Source organism: Cucurbita moschata, unplaced genomic scaffold, assembly GCF_002738365.1.
Source record: "Cucurbita moschata cultivar Rifu unplaced genomic scaffold, Cmos_1.0 Cmo_Scf00008, whole genome shotgun sequence".
Lineage (NCBI taxonomy): Eukaryota > Viridiplantae > Streptophyta > Magnoliopsida > Cucurbitales > Cucurbitaceae > Cucurbita > Cucurbita moschata.
Window position 1 is genome coordinate 3,009,289 of NW_019268524.1, and position 13,814 is coordinate 3,023,102.

Sequence of the window (13,814 nt, forward strand, 5' to 3'; positions counted from 1 at the left end):
AAAAAATATATATATATATATATATATATATATATATATATATATATATATATATATATATATATATATATATGCATGTATAGGTATGTGTGTATATATGTATATGTATGTATATATATTCTACGTTTTCACACCTTTATAAGAAATGTTTCGTTATTCTCTCAAACTTATATGAGATCTCACAATTTGCTCTTTAGGGGCCCAACATCCTCATTGTCACACTCCCCCATGGCTAACTCTAATATCATTTGTAACCACTTAAGCCCACCCCTGACATATATGGTCCTATTTAGAGTTTTTCTATTGTGCCTCCCATTCAAAAATTTAAAACGGGTCACTGAGGAGAGAACACATGTTTTTTCTCTTCTCCAATCGATATAAGATCTCACATGTTGGAATTTGAGCGAAATTAAAATGGAAATGAAAAACGAGCATTTGGGCCGAGTTTCCTGCCCCATTGAGCAAATCTCTTCTCCTTCCTCAGCTATTTATTAATATATTTGAAAAAAAATCAACCCATCTAAATTATCACACCTAAACCCTTTAAATATAGAGCCAATTAAATTAAATTATTGCAATTATGTCAATTTATTATGAAAATTTGTTGTAATTAAATTGAACCAGTAGCAATGACATTTGTAGTAGTTTTATTTCTTAGTTCGATTAATTAGTATTTTAGTTGCAACGGGGCTTCGAACACTGTGAATAGCCTCCTTCATTTATAATCATAAGCTTTTAAACGCTATTTTGTATAATTTTGTGATATTTTTTCACGTGATAAATTTTGTGTTCCCGATCACTGTTGCCATATAAAAGATGTAGCAGTGTGACCATATAAGCTTGGTTAAAATTAAGTTAAAAATACAAAATTATAACGATAAATGACGATAATTATCCAAATAATTCAAAAAAATTAAAAGGCTTACAAAACAAAATTAATAATTTAATCCACTAGGACATTCAACTTGTCACATGGAGGTATGCTTTTGTCCATTGCTAATTGCTTGGTTTGGTTGGATCGCAATCGATATGACGGCAGATATTTAGTCTTGTCAAATACACAATGCCTAACACATATTTTTAATATTTTAATTTCTTAAAAAACTTAAATTTCATAATTACATAATTTTCCACATTTAAAAAAAATATTTATTTATTTTTTAAAAGTATATTTAACACAAATATGAGAAAAGGGTATAAGATTTAACCATTTGGGGATTTGTAATAATTAGAATATGCCACGTCAGACGGAGACAAATGGCTGCAGTTCAAAAGTGCGAAGTGACGTCAGACTGGTATCCGAGTGGTCAATGAACATGAGGTGGAGGGTGGGTTTGGATGGAATATATTTATATTTTTGGTGGGAGAAAAAAAAAAATCCTTAAATCCGAAACGGTATGCAGATCCAACGGTCAGAAACAAATCATCTGAATCCTCAATAAAACTGGCGATCAGGATTTTTTTATAAACCAAGGGTAAAAGTGGAAATTAGAAGAAAAGTCTGCAAACGTGGGACAAGTGGGGCCCACGGGGAGCTGAGGGACGTGGCTAGAATATTAAAAAATGGAAATTAGAGGGGCTGAATTGGCATTTGATTGACAGGCTGTACACAGCTGGAAACCAAATTCTGAAAGCCTTCTCCAAACGCAAACCCTCCCCTATTCATTCACAGCCTGTTCGCAACTAATGCTTCTCTCTAAAAACTCTTTCTTCTTCTTCTTCTTCTTCTTCTTCTTCCGTACTTGCTTCTACGAACAGTAATTGCTTCTGCAATTTTGTTGCAGAGTGATTTACTTAAGAGTTCATCCTCGAGGTGGATTTTGATTCGTCTGTACTATTTTTCCCTTTTCTGCACTGCATTCTGAAGCGGAAGAACCGCCGGGGAATCGAGGTTATTGTTCTGGTAATGGTGTTTTTGAGGGTATATTTCCGCCATATTACACGCATTTCTAGGTTTTGCTTCCATGATTAAGACTCCTTGCTGCTCTGACGGATTCAACTCTCGCTTCCTTTACGAGTTGTTGTTCTTGGTGTGTTGAGTTTTTTTTTTTTTTTGTTTGAGTGAAGTGCGGAGGGGCATCCATGGATCCGTGCCCTTTTGTGCGTCTCACTGTTGGGAATCTTGCTCTTAAGGTTCCGGTGGCGTCTAAGCCTACTCGTTCCGTTGTTCATCCTTCTTCGTCTCCTTGCTTTTGTAAAATCAAGTTTAAGAAACTGCCGGTGCAAACCGCCGTTGTGCCGTTTACTGAGAATCAGTTTCCCGATGGTCAGGTTCCGTCAACGGCGGCTACGTTTCATCTCAGTAAGTCTGATCTCGTGAAGCTTGCCGGAAAATCTCTTTTCGCTTCGAAACCGTGCCTGAAAATCTCTATCTATAGCGGGCGGAGAGGCTCCACTTGCGGCGTCGACTCCGGGAGACTATTAGGTAAAGTATCTGTACCTTTGGTACTGGCGGGAACTGAATCAAGGGCTACAGTATTCCACAATGGGTGGATTTCAGTAGGGAAAGACTCTAAGAGTTCTTGTGCGCAATTCCATTTGAATGTCAAAGCCGAACCCGACCCGAGATTCGTGTTTCAGTTCGATGGTGAACCCGAATGCAGTCCACAGGTGTTCCAGATTCAGGGTAACATTAGACAACCCGTATTCACCTGCAAGTTCAGCTTCAGAACCGGCGACCGGACTCAAAGATCCAGGTTCGTTAAAGTTTTCCCCCCATTCTCCGCCGCTGTTTTCATTCTTTGTCTACTTTTTTCAACTCGTATTCGCCTTTTAGAATCAAACTAGTGTTCTTGTAGCATTATGCTTCAAGCCCTGTTCGTATCTTTTCTCTTTTCTGGCTGCACACGAATTCTTCCTTTCCGCGCGTTCCTAGCTCGTTTTATTAGAATTTGAATGCACTGCGAAACAGCAATGCGTAAAGCTTTGTATTGAATGTACGGTAAAGTTGCTATCAATTTAAGGGTTCTGCTTTACTCTTTCTGTAATGAAAGATTAAGTCCTTAATAAGGAAACAGACAGGAAATTAAGTTTGTAAATGGGCATCAGAGTATCTTTACTCAATATTCTTCGTCCTCACTCGAATTCTCAACTTGCTCTTACTGTTCTCTGTACCCTCCGTTGCTAGTTTTGTATTTGTACTTGGAAATTCAGCTGTTTATTCTAACTGGGTTGGGTCCATATTTGGTTGGTTTGTTACAGATCATTGCCTACAGAATCGAGCAGTTCAAGGGGTTGGCTTAGCTCGTTCGGAAGTGAGAGGGAACGCCCAGGAAAGGAGAGAAAAGGTTGGTCCATCACCGTACACGACCTTTCCGGTTCACCCGTCGCCGCCGCTTCTATGGTCACCCCGTTCGTTGCCTCGCCGGGTTCCGACCGGGTCAGCCGGTCCAACCCAGGATCGTGGCTGATTCTTCGACCAGGCGATGGCACGTGGAAGCCATGGGGTCGACTCGAGGCATGGCGGGAGCGGGGTGGGTCGGACGGTTTAGGCTACCGATTTGAGCTGATGCCGGACACGAACGGTGGGATGAGCGCGGCCGGGATTGTACTAGCGGAGTCGGCTCTAAACACGAACAAGGGAGGGAAGTTCGTGATTGACTTAGGTGGAAGCTCAACGGGGAGATCAACGCCGGTGAACTCAACGTCGCCGGCGTGCAGCCCGAGAAGCAGCGGGGATTATGGGTACGGGCTTTGGCCGTATTGTGTGTATAGAGGGTTTGTGATGGGGGCTAGCATAGAAGGGGAAGGGAAATGCAGCAAGCCGAGAGTGGAAGTGAGCGTGCAGCACGTGAACTGCACAGAAGACGCGGCCGCATTCGTGGCATTGGCAGCGGCCATCGATCTTAGCATGGACGCTTGCAGGCTTTTCTCACAAAGGCTGAGGAAGGAGCTGTGTCAACCGTTGGATTTTCTTGCTTGAGATCATCCAACCCACAGCCTCGTGATGGGGATGGTACTTTTTGTTCTTTGTTTTTGTTCGTTCTTTGAGTCATAATTGAATGCGTTTGGGTTTTTGAGTGGCGCAATTTGTCGACGGCTTTTTATTCCGTCGTGTGGGAGTGATTTGGGGTTCTGCTAACAACCATTTTTACAGGGTTTTTGTACAGTCTGTTGAAAGAGAGAGTAGAACAGTCGACAGGGCACTGTTTTTGCTCCTCCCTTTTTCCTTTTTTTTAATGGTTGGTGTGTGACATTGTTTGGTGAAGAACAAGGGGTTGGCTTCGAAGATGTTGTTCTTGTTGATATATATTCAAATCTGACCATTAATTGACCTTCTTGATCCTTACATTATGGTTTTATCCTTATAATTACAGCATGTTTAGGGATTATGATTAGCTGAAGAAACAAGCGTGGTGTTGTTATTATAAAGAAATTGATTGCGTGGGGATTGATTACAAAGTGGTCACATCTTTTCTTTATTTGAATAATATTTCAAGCTCACCATTAACAAATATTGTCGGTTTTGACTCGTTGCGTTTGGTCTTTAGGATTTTAAAACGGATAAAGATTTCTACACCCTTGCTTAGTTCCCCTCTCCAACGGATGTGAGATTTCACAATCCAATCGTGTCCTACACACAAATTGTGAGATTTCACATCGGTTTGAGAGAGGAACGAAACAGTCATTGAAAGGGTGAGAAAAACTCTCCCTAGTAGGCGTGTTTTGGATAACGATACGTAATGAGTTAAAACGGGCAATATGTACTAGCAGTGAGTTTAAACTGTTACAAATGGTATCAGAGTCTGACACGAGGTGGTATGTCACGAGGTGGTATGTCAGAGGATGCTAGGCCCACAAGAAAGTAGATCGTGAGACGGAGAGAAAGGGAGGAGGGGGACATGATGATGGAAAGAATGCATAGTTTGTGAGGGACACGACAAGGAAATGGTCCAAAATAACAGAGCAAGCAATGGTCCAAAAGGTGGCATTATAGGACACATACAATTCCCCCACCTCAACCTCTGTCACACACTACTACTACCTTCAAACTCACACCCTTCCCCAAACCACACAATATCCGGTCGCATTTCACGTTCATCCGTTTACAGTTAAGAAAATGATACGATGTAATATGAATTTCATTTATTTTTAGATAATTACAAATTTATACTTTCTTCTGGTCAATGATTAAGTTTCTTTGCAATTTAATGTAATTTTAGTCGTATACTTAGAACCGTTTAAATTTGATTCGATCAATTTTAATGGTCGAACTAACTTGGTGGGTAGGGATTGGAAATTAGGTAATGATTTGAATTTGAATTCTTTGTGAAGAAGAAGATAAAAAGTGGAGAGAAGAGGGGCAGGTAGAATAATGGCCAATTGAATTATATAATAAGGTGGGGTTTAATTTAATTTTTTTAATATAAAAAACGTGGGCCTGTACGTACACCACACCACGCACGTGCTATCTGAAATTTGAATGGAAAGAGAACCAAATCAAATATTTCTCATAAAGAAAATTGTAGGTACAGCTAAAGCAGACAAAATTTACTGGTGGTGGGCTTGAGCTCATATAAATAATATCAGAGTTAGACATCAGACAGGATCCCAGATTATGAAAGGGGAACAAATTGTTTATAAAGGTATGTAAACTTGTCAGTAACACAGATGTGTTTTAAAGTCGAAATTTTATTAGATATAAATTTAAAATTATGAAATAAGCTTATAATTAATTTAAAAAATTATATTTATTTTTTACTGTTTAATGATAATAATAAATTTAATTAAGCAGAGATTTAAAATGGCGACAAGAATTTAAATTAATTTATTTTCTATACTTTATTGCATCGCTGGTTTTTTATTTTTATTTTTATTTTATTTATTTTTCCCTATTTTGTGAGATCGAGGGCGCGAGCGAGGAGCGGCTGGAATTCCTGTAGATCTCAGTGAAATGAAGCTGCTAGGATGGTGGCTGATGCTGGTGGGATCGCTCCGGTTGGCCTCCGTTTGGTTCGGATTCTTCGATATATGGGCGTTGAGGCTCGCCGTCTTCTCCAACACAACCAGTAATCTTTCTCTCTCAGTCATCCATTAATTTAGTTTCTGCAACTCATGTTCAAAATGTGCGTTGTGTTCCTCTCGTATCCAGATGCATGAATCTTGTACTGTTATCTCGTTGATTCTCCCGTGAATATTTGAATTCCATTGAATCAAAATTCGTACTACTTCTTTTATTGCGATGACGATGTATTGTCACGGACTGGAGTTCTTGTCCTGTGTTTCGATCCGTGACCAGAGGGCAAAGACCTAAAGCTGATATTTCCTCTTCTTCTCCTAGGCAATGCTGAACTCTGTTTGAATATTTCATTGACCAAAAAAGTGTACTCGGGAGAAGGACGAAATTTGTTGTGTTTCTTCGTAGATAGTGAAATTCGTAAATTGGAACCTATATATGAAAGTGTTTTTCCTTGATCATACTAGTATTATCTATAAAATCAATCCACGCTATTAATTCTTAAGCCTGCAAAATGAGCTCAATCAGTTTCTTAGGTTTTGGTTTTGAACCCACATTTACTTGGTTAATCTAATCTGCCATTCTGCTGCTCATCTAACACACCCAATATCAAGTTTTCTTCAATTTTGGACTTCTGGGATTCTCCATTTTCACTATAATTTCATGCTATGCGTACATCCGTTTTGATTATTAGATTCTAAACAGACGTTTATCAATGAAGGAGACGATTCGAAATGTGACGTATAAGAGGACTGTATACTTGTATACCTTCTCATTTATAAACTTCTATTTCATACTCAAAATTCTCCACAGAGATTTTTATTTACTTTTATTATTAGTTTTTCTTTGCAAAATTGTGTTGGAGGAATGCCTCCATGGTAGGATATGTCCTGGTGCTTAAGTTTTACTCTCTTGTCATTTGAATTTGAAGGTGAATGAGTTGGAGATGTGTTAACTTGCTTCAAAATGATACCATGGCTCCTATTCTTACACAACATGCAATATGCTCAGTAGTAGAGTTTTATTGAACAAAATATTACTGGAATATTTTTCCCCTCTCCTTATGTTGCTTATTTTCTATTGTTGTTTGGTTATTATATTATGTTTTAATGAGTGAATGTGTTATCTGGATTTAATGTCATGTTCAATTACTACTAACACTAGAAGCTTAGTATGTGTGGATTATAGGAAATTTGTTTATTTATAGTGTTTCTTAATCTTCTCAGTATGTGTGGATTCAGAACATTTGTGATAACTATTATTAGTTACAGAAGCATAGGCTTTATGTTGAGAAAATCGTTCCCTTCTTCTCCTTATGTGTGTGAGCTTGCATTTTAGTAAATAGGAAAAAATAACCAGCATGGATTTCAAGCTAGGTTCCCTATTCTAATATTGCTTTAATTCATCTTTAATTCTAATTTATCTGTCAAGTTAAAGTTCATGTATCTATTTAAATCATGGCTTAACTTTTGGTGCCAATTCATGTCGTTATCTTAGGGCATGCTCAATCCTGACTATTCTGCTCTCTCTTGCTGTCTTTTGTGATAGTGACTGAAGTTCATGGAAGGACATTTGGAGTGTGGACTCTCCTAACTTGCACTCTTTGCATTGTCTGTGCATTCAACCTTGAGAATAAGCCCATTTATTTGGCGACCTTTTTGTCCTTCATCTATGCTTTGGGGCATTTCTTGACCGAACACTTGATATATCATACCATGTCCATCGCGAATCTCACGACCGTTGGCATCTTTGCGGGTATGATTGCTAGATTAAATTCATGACTGATTGAGTTGGATTTGGACTTCCATACCCATTGTCCTTATATCCTATTCTCTTCTTGTATTCTGAAGTCCTAAACTAGAACAAAAAAAAAATTCAGAAGAATTTATCTGAACTGATCCTATATATTGTTATCAAATCTAGTACATAACTAGTGGAAAGCCTGGTACTCTTTTTTATGATATATTTTAGCTAGCCAAGTTCCCATTCACGGTATTGCTTTTATTCTGAAATATGATATTTGTTAAATGATGCTTCTTTTGTTTGGCTTTTTGTTTTTGCCTTCAAACTTTGATTTAAACGTGAAGACCTTCATTGATGTCGAACTTTTTGTTAACAGGGACGTCAATAATATGGATGTTGCTCCAGTGGAACGCACACCAGAGAATTCATCCCAAACATTCTTGATGAGGTAGATGCTTGATTTGAATCTGCAGACGAATTTATTTTCTTAGTTTCAGGGTGTTGAATAAACAAAGAACATTTTCTATACTAGATTAGCTTTGGAAACACTGTTGACCTTCAAAACCCTTGTCTTACCTGATACAATTTAGCCGGCTTTTGTTCAATGGTAATGCCCTTTTGCTGATGCTGACGGGCTTCCAACTAGTACTGAAAATGGAACTAATTTAGCTGCCATCCCGAAGGAACAAGCCATTTGCTTTATGAGGTTTCTTTATTGTAGTCTTTAGTTTTAAGATGGCATTCTTTTTCTGGAAGGCTGTATTCTAGCGTTTTAATGTTTACCGAGATTAATGCTCTTGCAATTTAATTCCTGTGAAAAATTTCTGACATGATCGATCCCCTTTGCTTCTGCTATTATGTGTTCTTTGAAGCTGACATCCATTTATTGTTACATCTAATGGAGAATTTAGAAATTATATTTCAAACTTGTATTGAATAGTGTTATTAAGACAATAGATTTTGAATGTGTATTAAGGGATTATTAAATAAAGATTAGCCATGATCAGTTTGATAGTAAGCATTTTGCTTTTGCTGGTGCCTCCAACCGCTCAAACCCACCACTAGTAGATATTGTCCACTTGGACTTGTTACGCATCACTATCAACCTTACGGTAATAAAATGAGTCTATTAGGGAGAGGTTTTCACACCCTTATAAAGAATGCTTCCTCTCCAAGTGTAGGATTGTATAGTTCCTCTCATTGGTTACTTGTGTTTGTCTACTAGGGAGAGTTTTTCACACCTTTAGAAGCAATGTTTCGTTCCTCTCTCCAATCAATGTTGGATCTCAAAGTTTCTCTCTTTGGTTATACATATTGCTTATAGGACAACCTTATAAGAAATGTTTTGTTACTCTTTCCAACCAAGTGGATCTCACAGTTTCGATGGGGACATCCGTGAGAAATTGGCATGCAGAATTGACAGGTCCTGGCCTCCTTACACAGCATTTCAATGTTTTAGTGCGCTCAAATTGGCATCCAAGTAAAGCCATTCACGCATTCAAAAGGAAATAAACATGCACTTGAATTGAAACCACTCACCTTGGTTGCTACATGATGCAGCAGCTGAGCCTTGCACTTTATTCGGTTGGTCTTGAATTTCAGCCACAATTCTCTTGCGGATCAAATGCAATGGCATGAGAGAACAAGCAAGTGGAAAAACACACGTTTGCGTGCCAAAACAATGCGTCCTACTACTCATCTTCATCATCCTAGAGGCTGGATGGTATCAATGATAAAGGAAAGCAAAATTATATTCTCTCATTTCACTTCCACTTGCTGCAGACTATTCTTTGTGCTTCTCTGGCACGTACAAGTAGCACTTTTTGTTAAATTCTATGCAAAATGAATGTTTATTGGCGGAAAGTGCCGAAGTAAAAGAGAATACAGTTCTTATCAAAGGAGAGGCTACAGCTTCGAGAGCTAGAGAATTTTTAAAGAATCAATTCAATGCCGCTATTGCTGTATTCAACACCACAAACCTCAAGAATGTGCAAATGCTTCCAAGTCTTTTTAACACAAAACTGGCCTCTTCACTTGTAAACAGTAGGAATCATGAGTCATATTCTGCTACTTTGCCTTCTTGATGCACAAAGAATACTTTTTGAACTAAACAACACGACTCTGTACCTGATGCTCAAGCCAATTCAGTCTAATTATAGATGTTATTAGCAACGATCAACCCAGCGCGTAAGCGAGCGTGCTTTCCTTCCAGGGTGTTGTTCGTTTGAGAACTTGAAATTCATTGACAAGAATTCAATTTGTTGCATGCTACAAGATAAAATTGTCAATCATATGTTGGATCACACAGGCGCCATCGGAATTGTCTTTGTACCTATTAACCTGATAGAAACATGTACTTTGAACTTATTAATTGAGAACGATAATCCAAGGATGATGACTTGCTAATTACGTCTAGTTCTGTGTTCGCCAGATAAAATTTTAGGCTGCAGGATGCAAACTTGCCTGAATAGTAAGGTGAGCATTATTCCTTTGTTTACTTTTGTGAAAGTCAACATCGACCCGCTCCCAGCTCACGCTCGATAAACCTTTGATCATTTCTTCTACAATGATTTTAACACAATAATACTACAATGTTAAAGATGGCCAAACTAACAAATTGTAAAATCATGATCACGAAATCTCAACAGAAACTTATGAATAAAATAACATGAGACGAACTTGTGATACTCAATACAAGAACAGTTGATCTCAAATTGACTGTGAAAGTTAAAACAGTAACTATTAAATGAGTGCTTACCTTCCAAAACAGCTTTCTTGTATCCATTGGCTTCGGCCTCTGATGGCACATATAACTCAGGACTGGAAATTTTTGCCATCTCTACATTTACAATATATGGATATTTACTATCGCCTGATAACCCTTTGAGCTGAAAGGTAAAAACCAGTGAGATAGTAGTTCAAAGTCTACATAGAAAGCTTTCATGGGTAATGTTCAAAATTACCTTTGGCAACTCTTTGTGACGCCTGATAGAAGATGTACACCATCCAACGACGTCTGTGTATAGTGTTAAGGTTTATATATAAACATAGGGCAATACAACTTTCAATCTGATGAGTTTACTTGAGAGTAGAATCAGTGACTCGAGTATTTTCAATCATCTTGGGTTCAACTATTTTTTTTTTCAGGAATGTAATGGTTGAGAGCGCCTACTTGAAAAATTGGGAAGCATCGAAGAATAAGGTTAAATTACAAATTTGGAGCTTATAGTTTGGAGAAATTTAGAATTTAGCCTCGATGATTTTAAAAGCTAGAACCCATCTCTATGGTTTGACTATTTATCAAATGTTGGGACTATTTGTAAATGTTTTGTCATATCTAACGATAAGAATGAAATTCTAAATTTTAAAACCATGGGGACTAAATTCTAACCTTTTTCAAACTACAAGGACAAATTGGTAATTTAACCGGAGTAGAGAAATAATGACAGGATACTGTCGTAACGTGCATTAGCATAGGTAACACGTCGCCTAAACGACTGCAAAGCAGATCTGCAGTAGAAAGACCACAATATTATTACAGGTGAAGATGAATTTCTCTAGAAGCAGGCAAGAAATTGTCGTGAACTTGAGCTCAAAAAGAGTGGACTCACAAAAATTTGAGATCTTCACGATCACCAGCCATATGAAAAAGAAGGGGGCATTTTCCACTGTCCTTGTCAATTAAAAATAATTGCCTCCCAGTTCTTCCAAAGAAATATGATGTGCCAACAGCTACTTTTTCCAGGGCATAAAAGCCACAACACATAGGAACCTGAAACGTGAAAAGTGCTTCATAAATTCAAGAGCCACATACATGACTAGAATGCTACAACCTTCCAATTCTAAGATAGATTTACTCCAGCAAAATAATCTCTTTCAGAACGAAACCTTCTTTAGAGCGAAGAGTTTGATTCTAGTCACTAGCGAATCGTCAATGAAGTCGAGCACGAACAAATCAAAGGGGAGAATAGATAGTAAAATAGCCTATATTTGGTCACAGTGTATTTTCTATAGACAAGATGCAGAAGTTTTGAATTAAGCATATAAAACAAGAGTAGCAAAAAAACATTGATTATTCACCTGTTTATGCCCTCTTGAACCCAGATGTGGGGTCGCACATGTTATAAAATTAATTGGTTCCAGCCCTGCTATTTTTCCTTTAAATTCCTCTTCTTTGCTTTGATCTCTAAGCCCATGTTTGTCATACTCTCCATTTACTTGGACATCTTCTCTTAGTGCATCTTGCTCATAAAGCTTTGCAATGGCATACCTTGCTATCAGTCCGCCTAATGAATGGCATACGAATGAGATCTTTTGGACACTGGAATGTGTCCTGATAACTGACAAAATCTGAATGAAAAACATAATCAAGGCTTGACATATGAAAAATAAACAAAATCTATATGGCAACATGGAAATATAAACTTAGTTTTGAAAATGATGAAAACACCTCTTCTGCTAGTCTTTCTCCCATCACATCAACACCATCAAGAGTCAATGTTGAGTAATTACGTTTACTGCCTGCAAATAACACAAGTATAGTTGATGACATTGTACTCATAAAAGAAGCTTGTTACAAAGTGAACACAAAGGAATTCAGACAAAAACAGGACAACCAGTAGAAAATATGAAAAGGGTAAGCTTCCTTTGCGTTGTGTATACTTTAATTGTTGAAATTAAAAGAAGATCACATTGAAAAACTCACAATGAACAACAATATCTTCAGGATACATCTTCAAAAACGCCTCCGCTGCATATTTCCAATCTTTGGCACTGCCAATGCATCACCCAGAAAAGAATAAAAATCGACTATGTAAATACCAAATGGCATGGATTTGTTTACAGTGTAAAGAAAATCCCATTAGCAGTTTGTTATTAATTAGTGTCTAGGAGCAACTGTTTGTTAAAATAGTTGGGGCTTAGCTGTTCAACATTCTACAGCTAGAGCTAATACCTACCAGAAGTAGAACAATACGACCCACTATTGATTATAAGATAAGAAACCAATATAGAAACAGTACCCACATAAATGCTGAAGAGAATTCATTATAGAGCGATGAATTTGGATTTCAATTGCTTGAATCATAGCAACAACCAAAAGAATCTCAAAGGAAAATGGAGTAACCTGCCAAAGAGACCGTTAACCATTATAAGAAGGTGAGTGGGCTGCGGACGCTCCCCAGAGCCATTGACGACGTCTATATCCAAATTCCCTTCCTCATCGCGTTGTACTCTGAAACATCCGCATCCGAGCATAGGTAAGGAAGACGATACTGTACGATTTCCATTCTTCTTCATCCCATTTCTCGCTTCTTCTCTCTTCTCATTCTCGAATCGTCCTCTGTTTTCCCCTTGGCTCACAGCCTCATAACTCGGCTTCCCCAATTCCACAGAAGCCATAAGAAAACGTCAGAATCAAAAGAAAACAAGGAGAATCAACGAAAGAAGAGGAAGAGAAGTCGGCTAAAGTGGCGCCATCGGTGTTTGAAAACAGAGCAGAATGAAGGCCTTAAATTCCTCCGTCCAAACAAGGTTTTCGTTGAAAGCGGTTGAAGTAGTTATATGGGAAAATGGTACGACTATTACCACACCGTCTACTCGCAACCCCACCGGCTTACAGTGAAGACCCATTGCCGTAGTCCACTGAATCTGCAGGAAGACGAAGATGCAGAGACCACCATTTTCTCTTCCGCCGCCGATTCAGAATTTTCCCGATCTTCACCGCCGCAACCAGTCTGACAATTCATTTCCACACATTTCCATACAGCAACTTCGATTTCAAGAAATGGAGTGGCGATTTCGAAGTTGAGGGTAAACTTGGGAAGCTTTTGGAAGTGGTGGATCTGTCGGCTCCTCGTTGATCAAGACTAAAATCAAATGGGGCCGCAGAAAAGTAGAAGAAACAGAGCACCGCCCATCTCCATTTCCAACTGTTTGGAATTTCGACCTCACCCACCCTCTTGGTGGGTGACTCAAACATTCGGCAAATTATACTTCGTCCAATAACTTGCCGCCACGTTTCAGATGCACTGAACTCGAAACCAGGTGATCGCAACCCAATAATTATAATATTGCCTTTTTTTTTCTTTTTTTTTTTTTTTTTTTTTTTTTTTTT

At 38.2% G+C, this 13,814-nt stretch overlaps 3 protein-coding genes across 5 annotated transcripts; 2 read left to right on the top strand and 1 right to left on the bottom strand.

Moving 5' to 3' along the window:
- The first annotated feature begins 1,579 nt into the window (after positions 1–1,579).
- Positions 1,580–4,288, top strand: LOC111446645. Of its 2 annotated transcripts, XM_023085536.1 has the most exons (3): positions 1,580–1,903; positions 2,068–2,696; positions 3,202–4,288. In XM_023085536.1, the coding sequence occupies exons 2-3, from the start codon at positions 2,083–2,085 to the stop codon at positions 3,920–3,922; spliced, it is 1,335 nt and encodes a 444-aa protein (XP_022941304.1). In that variant the 5' UTR covers positions 1,580–1,903; positions 2,068–2,082; the 3' UTR covers positions 3,923–4,288. The 2 variants fall into 2 exon arrangements, with proteins under 2 accessions (XP_022941304.1, XP_022941303.1); XM_023085535.1 differs by having other exon boundaries at positions 1,581–2,696.
- Positions 4,289–5,792: 1,504 nt separating this feature from the next.
- Positions 5,793–8,554, top strand: LOC111446648 (ergosterol biosynthetic protein 28). Of its 2 annotated transcripts, XM_023085541.1 has the most exons (4): positions 5,793–6,008; positions 7,505–7,711; positions 8,076–8,147; positions 8,232–8,554. In XM_023085541.1, exons 1-3 carry the CDS (start codon positions 5,894–5,896, stop codon positions 8,141–8,143), a joined length of 390 nt encoding a protein of 129 aa, XP_022941309.1. In that variant the 5' UTR covers positions 5,793–5,893; the 3' UTR covers positions 8,144–8,147; positions 8,232–8,554. The 2 variants fall into 2 exon arrangements, with proteins under 2 accessions (XP_022941309.1, XP_022941308.1); XM_023085540.1 differs by having other exon boundaries at positions 8,076–8,554.
- Positions 8,555–9,429: 875 nt separating this feature from the next.
- Positions 9,430–13,790, bottom strand: LOC111446646 (putative lipase ROG1). Its single transcript, XM_023085537.1, has 10 exons — positions 12,825–13,790; positions 12,405–12,472; positions 12,150–12,220; positions 11,780–12,049; positions 11,311–11,471; positions 11,154–11,209; positions 10,663–10,715; positions 10,458–10,587; positions 10,163–10,260; positions 9,430–10,039 (listed from the first exon to the last, which is right to left on the bottom strand). Exons 1-10 carry the CDS (start codon positions 13,097–13,099, stop codon positions 9,968–9,970), a joined length of 1,254 nt encoding a protein of 417 aa, XP_022941305.1. The 5' UTR covers positions 13,100–13,790; the 3' UTR covers positions 9,430–9,967.
- Positions 13,791–13,814: the final 24 nt, after the last annotated feature.

Bases quoted from the DNA above. Each gene is read 5' to 3' on its own strand.
- LOC111446648 (XM_023085540.1), top strand. From the start codon at position 5,894: ATGAAGCTGCTAGGATGGTGGCTGATGCTGGTGGGATCGCTCCGGTTG. The intron at 6,009-7,504 runs GTAATCTTTCTC...CTTTTGTGATAG, and splicing joins CGTCTTCTCCAACACAACCA to TGACTGAAGTTCATGGAAGG. The intron at 7,712-8,075 runs GTATGATTGCTA...TTTTGTTAACAG, and splicing joins GACCGTTGGCATCTTTGCGG to GGACGTCAATAATATGGATG.
- LOC111446646 (XM_023085537.1), bottom strand. From the start codon at position 13,099: ATGGCTTCTGTGGAATTGGGGAAGCCGAGTTATGAGGCTGTGAGCCAA. The intron at 12,473-12,824 runs GTTACTCCATTT...ATGCATTGGCAG, and splicing joins GTTAACGGTCTCTTTGGCAG to TGCCAAAGATTGGAAATATG. The intron at 10,040-10,162 runs GCAAGTTTGCAT...TGTTTCTATCAG, and splicing joins ATGCTCACCTTACTATTCAG to GTTAATAGGTACAAAGACAA.
- LOC111446645 (XM_023085536.1), top strand. From the start codon at position 2,083: ATGGATCCGTGCCCTTTTGTGCGTCTCACTGTTGGGAATCTTGCTCTT. The intron at 2,697-3,201 runs GTTCGTTAAAGT...GGTTTGTTACAG, and splicing joins GACCGGACTCAAAGATCCAG to ATCATTGCCTACAGAATCGA.